The 12545-nt window shown below is 45.5% G+C and overlaps 2 protein-coding genes across 4 annotated transcripts in view; one reads left to right on the top strand and one right to left on the bottom strand.

The window, feature by feature from the left end:
• Window positions 1–6908, bottom strand: part of LOC112531487 — a 32379-nt gene extending 25471 nt beyond the window's left edge. Inside the window, exon 1 of the mRNA XM_046912356.1 lies at window positions 1097–6908. Within this exon, the coding sequence (XP_046768312.1) occupies window positions 1097–1333 (237 nt within the window). The 5' untranslated portion in view covers window positions 1334–6908. The remainder of the gene's footprint in view (window positions 1–1096) is intronic.
• Window positions 681–9149, top strand: PRDX4 (peroxiredoxin 4). 3 transcript variants are annotated; one of them, XM_001233999.5, is made up of 8 exons: window positions 681–919; window positions 2044–2161; window positions 2879–2995; window positions 3554–3676; window positions 4639–4769; window positions 6294–6328; window positions 7368–7414; window positions 9025–9149. In XM_001233999.5, the coding sequence occupies exons 1-8, from the start codon at window positions 697–699 to the stop codon at window positions 9026–9028; spliced, it is 798 nt and encodes a 265-aa protein (XP_001234000.1). In that variant the 5' UTR covers window positions 681–696; the 3' UTR covers window positions 9029–9149. The 3 variants fall into 3 exon arrangements, with proteins under 3 accessions (XP_001234000.1, XP_416800.2, XP_046768309.1); XM_416800.8 differs by lacking the exon at window positions 7368–7414; XM_046912353.1 differs by lacking the exons at window positions 7368–7414; window positions 9025–9149 and having other exon boundaries at window positions 6294–6391.
• Window positions 9150–12545: the final 3396 nt, after the last annotated feature.

The following is a 12545-nucleotide window of genomic DNA, read 5'->3' as shown; positions in this document are numbered from 1 at the left end:
TTGATTCTACACAGCACCCCTCAAAATCCAAACCCTGATCCTGAGAGGGCCGTCCAAGCGCTCCTTGGACTCCAGCAACATGAGCCCACTGCCCTGGGCAGCCTGTTCATGCAATTACAGACCCGTGGGATCATAGGGGTTGGAAGGGACCTCGGAGGATCCCCAAGTCCACCCACAGCTAAAGCAGGCTCCCTGCAGTCGGTCACAGCGCTCATTTGTGAATCTGACATGAGCTGTTGCACATGTGGCAGCTCCCAAAACCAGCATGTTCTTCTAAACTGAGTACATCTATTAGGGCAGCACACAAAAGCTCCACGTCAGTACAGATTGGTAAAACCGCACATGATGAAATGCCCACATTGCCACAGCTGAGAGCTATCAGATGGTAAATCCCACACAGCGGTATCGTTCCCTTCTGCAATCACGCACCGAACGCACGCTCTCCCTCCACAAATACCTCTTTATTCTTTCTCTCTAGAGAAGTACACAACACACACACCCCCTGCGGCGGTCAAGCAACCACAAGGTCAGAATCACCGACCCCGCGGTCCCACGGCGGGGCGGAGCCGCTCCCCCTGGCGGCGCAGCGCCGTGAGGCGATGCCGGGGCCCTACGGGCGCCGGAGGGCGGCCAAGCTCCTCCCCGCCACCGCCCCTCCGCGCCGCGCGGCGGGGACGTGCACTCGATCGGCGGGCCATGGAGGCGGCTCGGCGGGGGCCGCGGGCGGGGGTCGGGAGCCGCGCGCTGCTGCTGGCCTTGCTGCTGCACGGGGCGATGGGGGCGGAGGCGGAGGAGCCGCGGCCGCCGCGGCAGCGCGGGGACGAGCAGTGCCACTACTACGCGGGGGGACAGGTCTACCCCGGGGAGGCGGCCCGCGTGCCCGTCACCGACCACTCGCTGCACCTCAGCCAGGCCAAGAGTAGGTGCGGGGCGGACGGGCGGGAAAGAGATGCTCCGGGACGGGGTGCGGGGCTGGGGGCGGCCGGGGGGGGGGGAGGGGAGGGCGGGACACCGGCGCGGCCACGTCAGGACGAGCGCTGGGCGCTGGGCAGGACGGGAGGGGAATCTTTTGTGCTCTCGTTCGGGTTAGAAATACCGAAAGGCCGCCTCGCCCCCTCGCTTTGCCCGTGTCGCTCCACGTCACCTCTGCCGCAGCGAAGCGGGCGGTGATTGGAGTGCCCGCAGTCGGTGAGGGGTTTGGTTGGCCGCCTGCCTCAGTGCCTCTGTGCCCGTCATTCCTCGGCTGCACCTCTCGGAGCGGCGGTGGGCTGGGAGATCCTGCCTTAGTGGAGCAGAAAGCGCAGAGACATCCGTTGGAGCTGATCTTTGCCATGAGAGCTCACGCTGTTAGGTCGGTCCCCTGCAGCAAGGCGGGACGCAGCTTCCATTTTAAACGTTACTCAGCAAATGCAGTGAGAATGGGCAGCCAGTCCATTAGGAGCTGTGATTTGGCTAATATATACCCCATTTCTAGGCGTTTGCTTCTGAACAGGCTCTATTTTCACGTGACCTTGAATTGCAAGTGGTTTTTCATGCCTCCGGGATGAATTTGAACCATCTTACACTTCTTTCTCGTAACAGTTATTCAGAACAAATAGTGTGATTTCCTGAAATCTAAAGCAGCTTCTCCTTCAGCCTAACAGCTGTTCTCTTATGAGCCGACAGTAGCCGTGTGGTTTGTTAACTGTGAGGAGATAATGCTTGCGCGGCCTTGATTACCAGTGATTTGAGAAGCTCATGTATAAGCACAAATGGGTTGCGTGAGGGGAGGTTGGACTCGGTGACCTCTTGAAGTCCCTTGCGAAGCCCTACAGTTCTGTGATTCTCTGATTAGCTGCTTTCCATGCATGCTAAAATACACATTCCTTCACCGTTCTGTTACCTCTGCAAAGAAGTAAGGAGGGTTGGTTTTGTGACTGTGTGCAGTAGGCTGTTTTTCAAGCAAAAGGACAGCAGTTGTCCTTGTAGATGATCTAAGGAGCAGCTTGCTTTGAACACGTGCTTCATGCTCTGACTTGAGTTTGGATGTCCTTCATATTTCAGTCTCGAAGCCGGCGCCTTACTGGGAAGGAACAGCGGTCATTAATGGAGAGTTTAAAGAGCTGAAATTAACAGATTATGAAGGAAAATATCTTGTCTTCTTCTTCTATCCCCTTGACTTGTAAGTATGATGTGAGTAGACAAAGCGACACTGAGTTCTCATACACAGAACACCTAATTCCTCCATGGTCCTCTTTTATTTTTGTTTAGTGTTATTTGGGAAAGCTTTGGGGTAGAAAAAGAGAGCAATAGGAGAAAATACTTTCTTTGCCTTCGTATTATCATCACACAGTGGTGAAATTAAAACACGGTGCTTGTTGTACTAGGTGTGTCTGCTGATTTGTGTTTCAATTTCAAAGACTAATCTTCAGTCTCTTGTACCCAGTAGGGCAACCTCAGCATTCCATATTATGCGGTACATCACTGCTGCAAACAGAGAGCAGCATCCCATCTGTATTTTCCAGAGCATATGTAGGTCACTGAGGGATGGTGTTTTCCACTGAACAAGAAATCGCCAGTATGGTCTTGTGGAAAAACTTGGCATATTGTGCTGAAGTGCAACCACTTCAGAAAGTCTGTGAAAACATTTGTATCTAGACTGCAAACTAACTGTAGGTTTATAACCTTCAGTAATAAAGCATTTGGAACCAAGCTGGGATCAGACTGCGAAACTTGCAGGCAGCATTTTAGTAAACACTTGAAGAAGCAGGAAAAAAATATGTGAAAGCTGAAATAACTTCTGATAAATCCACTACTTTTCCATTATTTTACGTAAAAATGTAAGTGCTTTGGCGAGGCTGTTCATTCATATGACTTTATTTTGTTTAAAATTATCTAGCACGTTTGTATGTCCCACTGAGATAATCGCCTTCAGTGACAGAATTGAGGAATTCAGAGCAATAAACACCGAAGTAGTAGCATGTTCCGTGGACTCCAAGTTCACTCACTTAGCGTGGTACGTATCTTATCCTTGTCTTCTGCTGAGACTTATTCATGGGTCCATCTGAGCTGAGGAGCCTTTACAGATTGTGTGGGTCTATCATAATGTGTAACAGCGTGACGTTATCGATACAAATGTTGGAATTATGTTTCAGTGATAAAATGTGTTAACTCTCTTGTGTGAAAATATCCTTGACTTTGAAGCTTGCTTAATGTGCATTGCTTGAAATATATCCTGTCCCAGTCCAAAATTCTGCAAATGCTAAAAATGAGATACAGATCCCAAAATGTGTAAAAATGAGGTACGCTCTCCCAGTTGGGTGTAGCAGTATAAAGCAAATATGGCTGACAAGAAGGAGGTCACTGTTAGTTGACATGGCCAGACACTGCAGAAGGGCTACTGTACACATCACTGGTACCAGAGATAGCATTCACTTTCCTGGTGTACAGAACAAAAGGAACATCACTTGCACTAAATTCTTCTGCCTGTAACTGTTCTGGTTTGGGGCTTCTACTTTTGTGTAGAGAAATAAATCGTTATGAATAATACATTTGTGTCTCATTTCTTTCAAAGGATTAATACTCCTCGAAAACAAGGAGGACTCGGACCAATGAAGATTCCGCTTCTTTCAGATTTAACACACCAGATTTCCAAGGACTATGGTGTATATCTGGAAGATCAAGGACATGCACTTAGGTATTCCACTTGGTTACTGTTCATTTTGTCTTGATGAACTAGTGCTTGCTACTTCATATCTAAAGACACTCGAGCCGTATACATTAATATTGAGGTGGCTCATATCTTTCTGTACAAAGTAGCACATCTCATCTAACACTGCTAGCACTCTGAGCTCTTCTTTATGGCATGTTAGCAAGCCTGCAGCATGTACATACAAAAGATCTTCTCATGTAAACAGTTTAAATGTTCTAACAACACATGCTACTTACTTATCCTTAAAGAAAGTAAGATATGCTAAGGAACTTGTACATGAAGGCTTCCTTTACGGCTTGAAAACACACGAGTACTAAGCAGTCTGAGTGGGGTCATAGTAACCCCCCAGAGATGTTGGCATACTCTGTTTGGCAAACTACACAGAACCAAAATGTGGTACTGTTGCAAAGCAAGAGCAGTTTTTGCTTGAGAATTCATACCCAGAGACAAAATAAGAACGCACAAAAACAAGCCGTAATGAGTCAGAACAGAGCATGGTTGATAACCCTGCATTACAGCCAGCAGATGCGAGGGCAAGGCAAGCACATGGTGAGGATTCCCCTGAATTGTTGTTACTCAGGGACTTCCCAAGTTCAGTTGGAGTCAGGAATACTGGTAATTAACAGCCTCAAGGGACAGGTCTTTTGTAAACCTCCGGGATCCACCTGACACCATAGCATCTGCATCATCCCCTGGTTGGGCTTGCCATCGCTTACTTGTATGTTCTGCATAGAAGTGTATTTTCCCTGTTGTTTTTAACTTGCCCTCATCTCATCCCATAGCCCAGGTAGCCCAGTGGGTTAGTAGTATCCTAAGAAGGTGGGTACTGTAGAGTGCTTGCAGAGATGAAATTTCTCCCCATCCAGTGGACGTAAAATAGTGCGTGAACACAATGAGGTAATTGGTTTTGTTTCAATTAAAAAAAAAAAAGAACTTGTTTGTTACAGGGGCCTTTTCATAATTGACGATAAGAGAATCCTTCGACAGATCACCATGAATGACCTTCCTGTGGGGAGATCAGTGGATGAAACGCTTCGTTTGGTACAAGCATTCCAATACACGGACAAGCATGGAGAAGGTGCTCTTTTAAATATTTTCATGTTGAAGGTTGTTTTACTTAGACTGGAAGGTGTATTTGTAGATTTCTTTGGAAGAAAAGTACTCAGTAGCGTTAGAGATTAGCCTTATCAAGTGAATGAAGTGGTTTGGTGATTCTGCTACAGTCATCTCTGGCTGGACAGGGCTCTGAGCACCTCATGTAGCTATAGGTGTCCCTGTTCATTGCAGGGGTGTCAGATTAGGTGAGCTTTAAGGGTCCCTTCCAACTCAAAACGATTCTGATTCTGAAGCACTCCCTGGTCTGAATAGAGGCATTTTGAATCTGTCAGAAGGATAAAGCAGTATAAAATACTGTGTCCTGAAGAATCAGGGCAAATATTTCAGCACGTTTTGACATCCTGAAAGAGTCAAGATGCAAGTAGTCCTTGTCCTGTGTCATTTGTGTGTGACAAGTAACTGTCAAGAAACACGGTTGTGCTGTGAAGGTTATAATGCCATTGCTGTATTCTTTATAAGCACTAAGTGATAATTTTCCACTGACAAATAATGTTTCATTGGCTTGTTAGAACTTTGTCTCAAGTGTGGCTATATTTCCTCACTGCAGTTCACGCATAGGATGAACTTGTCATGTTTGGTTTTTTTAATATTCAAGTTATTGTATCCGTTTAAACATGTTTATTTAACTATTAATGTATGTGTTCAGCACTTGAACCTCCATTTCAACTCAGGTGTGGTTTTCTTTTAGTATTTAAAAGTACCTTTATCATAGGTACAAGGTGCAAATCATCATTATGTTTTGGTATACATAACCAAATATACATTTGGTATACAGAACTCTTAAAGCTAAATGCAGGTACGTAGGATATGCATATCTGAGTGAGGCAGTTGAGCCTCCCTTTCTTAGTTACAAAGCCTTCATGGTGGTCCCACTGGGTCCTTTGCACAGAACAGGAGAAAAAGTTCTTCGCAATTCCTGAATTGCATCGGTTGTATTTGATCTGACAGAGCACCTCAAAGCAGTGTGATAAGGCATAATGACAGTGGCTGAAGCACCACAACAGGATGGAATCTGCAGCGGAGAATCTGGAATGTGCAACTGTTCAGATGGACAGAGCTTTTAGTCGCATTGCACGTTAACTACATGCTGTCATCTCCTTGCTCCACTGTAAAGAAAGGCAGATATGTCTGTAGTCACCTGAACTTTATCGTGAAACTTCTGTATTCAAACAGAACGGGCATTCGTTTTCAGATGCTCTGCTTTGCCTAAAACAGCACGAGGATTAAACCAAGCTACAGGCATACACCCAGAGAGGGGCAGTTTTCAGTTAACAGAAGTGCTACGTGGTATCAGTTATGAACTGCTACTGACACCATCCCGTGTATAAAGAAGACTGCGTATCAGTTATTTGTAGATACTTATTTCTGACGCTTCAGTGGTGTTCTGCTTCAAGTTCAGGAAGAGAACGTGAAGGAAATTCAAAAAAAGGAAGTGTGTGTAAAAATACTTTTACAAACTCTGTCTTTTTTTTTCTTCTTCCTCCAGTTTGCCCTGCTGGTTGGAAACCTGGCAGTGAAACAGTAAGTCACTGTTCATATTTAAATACATATCCTATTAGAAAACGTCAAGATAATTTTCTCTAAAGTCAAATCCAGCAACTCTGAAGAAGGTGGCAGGAGTCAGTTCACATTATTGTAGTTAAAGCTTGAGTGGAAGTCGGAAGGTTAAGGTTAGGTTGATTCCGTCCTGTCTTCTCAGTTACGTGGCCATATAAATTCTTGGTTCTGTGGAATCCCACAGGAACCCCCACGAAGAAGGATGCGAGCTCACAAGCTGCTTTAGAATCTGTTAGAGACAGTTTGCCACTATCACATCTCCAGCAGAGAGCACCACTTTGCTACACAGAAGTTCTTGTGCGTTTGTTGATAGTCACCCACGTGTTAACACAAGCAGAATTGCTGAGGTTCAGATAAACACCCATTGAACTTCTTTGTGTTCTCTGGGCTTGGATCAAGCTTCGGCAGGATAATGAAGCTCTCACTAGAGGTCTGAGCTGCTTAGGTCAGATGAGATCACTGTTGTTAATTTGAGAATGTGGCTTTCTTTTAAACTGTTTGGTAAGGACCGAGCACTGTTGTTTAAGAGCTGTCTCAACTGAAAGCAGGTCCCAGTAGCCTGTAAATATGGAGAGTAGTGAGCATTTTAACTGATAATAGAAACAGCTGAATGTTTCTTTACTGCATGTGAAAATTTTCCTTGATGACTGCAGTCTATGAGTCACCTCTTTGCAGCCAGCAGAGGAGTGTCTTAGTGGGCACGGCTGGATTTTAAGATTGTGAGGTGAAAGAGGACTGGCTGACCTAACGGAAAGACACATTCTGGCGCTGCAGAGTTCTGCCCACCCTAGCCATGGATTACCTAAATAATACAACATTAACATATTTTCTAAAACCCCATCCAAACACTGAGAATAGGTCCAGTAGTACTATTTTAAAACTGTAATGTAAGCAGTTGTCTTTCTCCTCTCCACAAAACATGCAGATAATTTAAATAGCAGGGTAGTTCAGATACTGTCTCGAAGATGTAGCCATGCCTTGTAAATGTGTTTGATTTAATTAGATCAGACCAGAGGAAGCCATGAGAGTGTGGTGGCCAAGGGAAGAACTGTAAGTAAATTCCAAGGCACTTGATTATAGAAACTAGTTTATTAAAATATCTTGCTTCTGGGGCAAGGAGCATAAAGGTATTTGCTTTCAACTGCCAAAACTCTTCCATTGGTAGGCTGCACTCTCTCTTCCCCAATTAATTAACTAGTTTCGCTACTCCCATTAAGTATATTTAGTGATGAACAGTAATCTGTTATCAGGTCAAATGATAAATTACTCTTCAGTGGTTGTTTGTGGGTTGGCTTTGCATCCTGATGAGATGCATCTGTGGGTCCTAGAGGAACTGGGTGATGAAGTTGCTAAGCTGCTATGCATCGTATTTGAGATGTTGTGGCAGTCCAGTGAAGTCCCCACTGTCTGAAAAAGAGGAAACATATCTCCCCCCTTTAAGAAATGAAAAGAAGGAAGACAGGGAAGTACAGAGCGGTCAGCCTGCCCTCTATGGCCAGCAAGATCATAGAGCAGATCTTCCTGGAAGCTGTGATAAGATACATGGAAAACAAGGAGGTGATTAGTGACAATCAGCATGGCTTCACTAAGGGCAAATAATGCCTGAAAAATTTGGCTTTCTTTGGTGGGGTTACAGTATTGGTAGATAAGGGAAGAGAAGTTGATGTCATCTACCTGGGCTCGTGCAGAGCATTTGATACTGTCTCACACAATGTCCTTGTCTCTGATTTGAGATTAATGGGCTTGATGGATAAGGAACTGCCTGGATGGTCACACTCATAGAGTTGTGGTCAACAGCTTGATGGACAGTGGGACTGAGTGCACCCTCAGCAAGTTTGCTGATGACACCAACCTGCACGGTGTGGTCATGACACTGGAGGGAAGGGCTGCCAGCCAGAGGGACCTCGATAGGTTTGAGAGCTGGGCCACGTGAACCTCATGCAGTTCAGCAAGGCCAAGTGCAAGGTTCTGCACATGGGCAATCCCAAGCACACATACAGTCTGGGCAGAGGATGGATTAAGAGCAGCCCTGAGGAGAAGGATTTGGGGGTTATTAGTTGATGAAAAATATGAACTGGCACTGTGCATTTGTAGTGCAGAAAGCCAACATATCCTGGGCTGTATCAAAAGCAAGTCCAGAGGAGGTCACGTGGATGATCAGAGGGCTGGAGCACGTCTCCTAGGAAGATGGGTTGAGGGAGCTGGGCTTTTTCAGCCTGGAGAAGAGAAAGCTCCAAGGAGACCTCATTATGACCTTCCAGTACAAAAGAAGGCTTACAGGAAAGGTGGAGAGGCTTCTTACAACAGCATGTAGTGACAGAACAAGGAGGAATGGTTTTAAACTAGAAGAGGAGAGCTTTAGATTAGACATTAGGAAGAAATTCTTTACTCAGAGGGTGGTGAGGCACTGGAACAGGCTGCCCAGAGATGTCCCATCCCTGGAGACACTCATGGCCAGGCTGTTGAGGCTTTAGACAACCTGATCTAGGGGACAGTGTCCTTACGTAAGCCACACGTCTCTGATCTGAGCAATCTTTAAGGTCCCTTTCAGTCAACTCTTCTATGATATTTGGAAGTACTGTACTGTTCTGGATTCACAAGTTCTTGCACTTGCATAGTTTTATTTTTAGACTAACATTTTCGTTTTCTTTCTTGTGCAGATAATTCCAGATCCAGCTGGAAAACTGAAGTATTTTGATAAGCTAAACTGAGGCTGACTTCCGTTTCATTACTTAGGTCACGTTCAACTTGATTTTTGCCAATAAAATTTCGTTAATTTTCTTAACTTTCACGAGTCTGACTAATATATATCTGCAGCAGACAACTAAAGCTCTGGTAGCTTAAATACCTGTTAGAGGCACAGATACTATCTCATCAGAGCATTCTTGTGAAATACACGTTTTCTCTGTAAGTTTTGTTTAGGGTGCTTGGCTTTCCCAGAACACATTTTTCTTAACACCTTGGGCTTAGAGTTACAAGATTTTCTATTGCTTAATTTCTGCACATATCTTGTTTGCTTGGTCACACAGTTAGAACTGCAGCTAGAAAAGAAGCCTTCGGTTATAGTATGACCATACTGAGGTGGAAATGGCAGCTACCCTGAAGCCAGAAATACAGTTGCTGAATTAAATTTCCAGTTTTCCAAAGCTAGAAGATGTTTTTCATTAAGCTCCTGTGCACATAGCCTAGGCTGCATAACTCATTACAACTGCATGAAATAAAGTACTGCTATTCTAGTTCATCTGACTGAAGAGCTGAACCAGGACTTTTTCTTCCATGCTTGTATTTGTAGCAGATATGCTGATAAGATCAGTTCCATTACAGATGGCCTGCATTTTCCCAGGTCTTACACTGGTACAGAGGTCCATAGTGGTTAGCCTTCTGCTCTACCCCTCTCTCATTAGCCATAGCTTCTAGTTGTAAGGGAGTGACCCCAAGGTGAGTATTGACGTGCCCAATGGCCTTCAGAAACTCCTGTGGGTCACATACACACATTTCTTCCTTCGAGGGGAAAAAAAATACAATGACCTTATAAGACACACTTAATCCTTGTGTGCACCGGAGACCCTTTTCACAAGCATGTCTTTTATTGATTGTTCCTACCTCACCTTCATTTTAGCATTCTAGCATTTGTGCAGCTGGATAAAGATCTCCTGAGAGCAGAAGGCGACTTTCACCAAGATTATCCTTGCAAAGAAGGCAGAGAAGGCTTCCCCCCAGCTCTAATCTGGCACCACTGCATTGCTAGCCTTGGGCCCCACGCTCCTGAGACCTCCTCTTCCCCCACTAGACCATACAATACCTGTCCCCGTGCACACACGTCACTAAGGTTCTGCAGAACTAGCCCAGCAGCTGTATTTTCACCATGAAGTTACGTGGCTTTGTAAACTTTGATGAGTACTGCCCAGCTGCGGCACTGCACAGGGACCACACACAACTGCTGGGCCATGGCTTCAGCTCTGAGAGAAGTAATACCTTAGTGCATGTCTCACTCAGGCACAGGGGCACTGAGCACTACCGCCCCATCCCCAAGAGGCCTGGGGAAAGGAGGAGCTTGAGTCCCACCAAAGGGTGAGAGAGGCACAGCTGTATGAAGTGCCAAGGGCTGCTGACATGCTGCTGCGGCCCCTGCCATCTCCGAATCTCCAAGACTGGAGGGCAGCATGTGAAGAGTAGGTTTCTCACGTAACTGTGTTGTAAGTCAGCCACTTGATTTTACTCAGAGTCTTGCCTAAAGCCTTCAGCAAGCCTGAAGCGCCTAAAATATTATCAACATCTTCCAGGCCTGCAGCATGACTAATGCAGGCACAGCTATTCGTGGCTGGTCATAAGCAGCCAAAGGCATCAAACAAGCCTCAGCTATGTGCCTGCTTGTAGCAGCTGTGCCCTGCTCTCCAGCAACACCAGTACAACTGTGCCTGCCTCCAGCCAGGTCACTCAAACCTAGTGCTAGCAGCAAGTGTAACTCTGTTAGACTAAGCCAGCTAATGAGATGTTACAAAACAGCAATAAGCTATTCCCTGTGTTTTGAATGCGTGCCCACCTATAGCTCCGTGGTGAGCCAGGTAAGTAACAAGTCAGAGAACAAAACCACAGGCTCTATCTCTGTAGCAGATCACAGTGACAGCATCAAACAAAAAGCAGACACGGAAAGCTGGACAAACCCCAAGCTGAGAAAACAGAGTCAAGAATGTCTACTGAAAAAAGAAAAGCTCTGGCACAGGTTGTCCAGAGAGGTGGTGGATGCCCTGCCCATGGAAACACTCAAGGTCAGGATGGACAGGGATTTGAGCACCCCAATCAAGCTGTAGGTGTCTCTATTCATTGCAGGGGAGAGTTGGACCAGATGGCACTTTAAGGGTCCCCTCCAACTCAAATGATTCTACAAAGTAGTCCTTAAAGGCCTGACTCCCCATATCACATTACGGGCTTGAAATGTTATTTCCATGGAAAGAGAATGGGGTTCTACAGAGAGGTCTGGGTATGCTGGCAGGGAAGCTGAGGAAAGACAATCCTGAGTAAAAAAGAACAAACACAGACATGCTGATGTTTGAGGGGAGAGAGGGGATAGCTGGCAGAAAGAAAGGCTGAAGTTCCAGGAACAAGAGGGACAACAAAGGAGGAAAGATAGACCCGTGAATGAAAGAATATTGGGAACATGAGGAAGAAAAACACTGTAGTCTCTCATTCTGGAATTGTTAATAGGATTTGCAAAGATTTGAAATGAAAGGTAAGCTGAGAGTCTTGCTTATTGCTGCCTACTAAAGCCACTGCCGTTCTACTGAATCTATCAAGAACTTTATTTCAGAGCACCCTGAGCCACCATATGCCATTTAATGGCATCAGCTGATTTCTGTATCACCCTCCATCATACAATGGTGTGAGAAACAATTCAAAGCAGTCCAGGCAACGGTTCCCCTATCTCCAGGGAAACATCAAGGAAGCAGTGACGGAAAGCAGAATATAAACTAACAGCATGGGAACAGAGTGGATAAAGCTTTTGAAAGCGTACAGCTGTACTCTGCACTGATATTTGCTGGAAGGATTATGTTCTTCATGTTACGTACGTGCCTGATAAATGCAGTAAAATAGCAATGAACCAATCACGTAACTAAGGATGATGCTGTGATAGCTGCTACTTCAGAGTCTGGGGTGACTGCTTAACGCTTAGCATGACACAGCCAGTATGTGGAGGTTTGGGGATCTTCTAGCAAAACCACCAAGAAAAAGAAACGACTTTATGAAACTAGAGTTTGCATACATCAGTGTCAATGTGGTCTGCAGTAGGCAAAGGCAGAGAAGAGGCAGTTGCAATTAAACATCTGAAGTTCATTCTGGCTCATTCATGCTAATAAAGTGCCGAGGCAGTATGGAATCCCACTTGCCTCTTCTACATGCAATGCTAGCTCCTGCCCTTAGGTAAGGGTGTCCATGGTCCTATTAGCATACCTGGGAATGTATCATTCCCAGATGCAGGGCCAAGACCTCCACTCTCTTCTTTTCCTGTTAGCTGGCGAAGCAGTACTGTCTCACATATCAACTTTAAAATGCATTCAGAGGAGGACCAGCAAGCCAATCTGTCACCAAAGGCTGGACGTACAGCAAAAGCAATCAGACATGCAGTAATTTTAGAGGTAGTTTCTGAATTAAAGCCCCCACTCACTGGCCAGCGCTGTTTACT

The sequence above is a fragment of the Gallus gallus genome, chromosome 1 (genome assembly GCF_016699485.2).
Source record: "Gallus gallus isolate bGalGal1 chromosome 1, bGalGal1.mat.broiler.GRCg7b, whole genome shotgun sequence".
Classification (NCBI taxonomy): domain Eukaryota; kingdom Metazoa; phylum Chordata; class Aves; order Galliformes; family Phasianidae; genus Gallus; species Gallus gallus.
Note: the sequence above shows the minus strand (reverse complement) of the source record. Positions and strands in the feature narration are given on the sequence as shown.

Excerpts from the sequence above, each read along its gene's own strand:
- PRDX4 (XM_046912353.1), top strand. The coding sequence starts at position 697 with ATGGAGGCGGCTCGGCGGGGGCCGCGGGCGGGGGTCGGGAGCCGCGCG. Across the intron at positions 920-2,043 it reads GCACCTCAGCCAGGCCAAGA|TCTCGAAGCCGGCGCCTTAC; the intron begins GTAGGTGCGGGG and ends TTCATATTTCAG. Across the intron at positions 2,162-2,878 it reads TTCTTCTATCCCCTTGACTT|CACGTTTGTATGTCCCACTG; the intron begins GTAAGTATGATG and ends AAAATTATCTAG.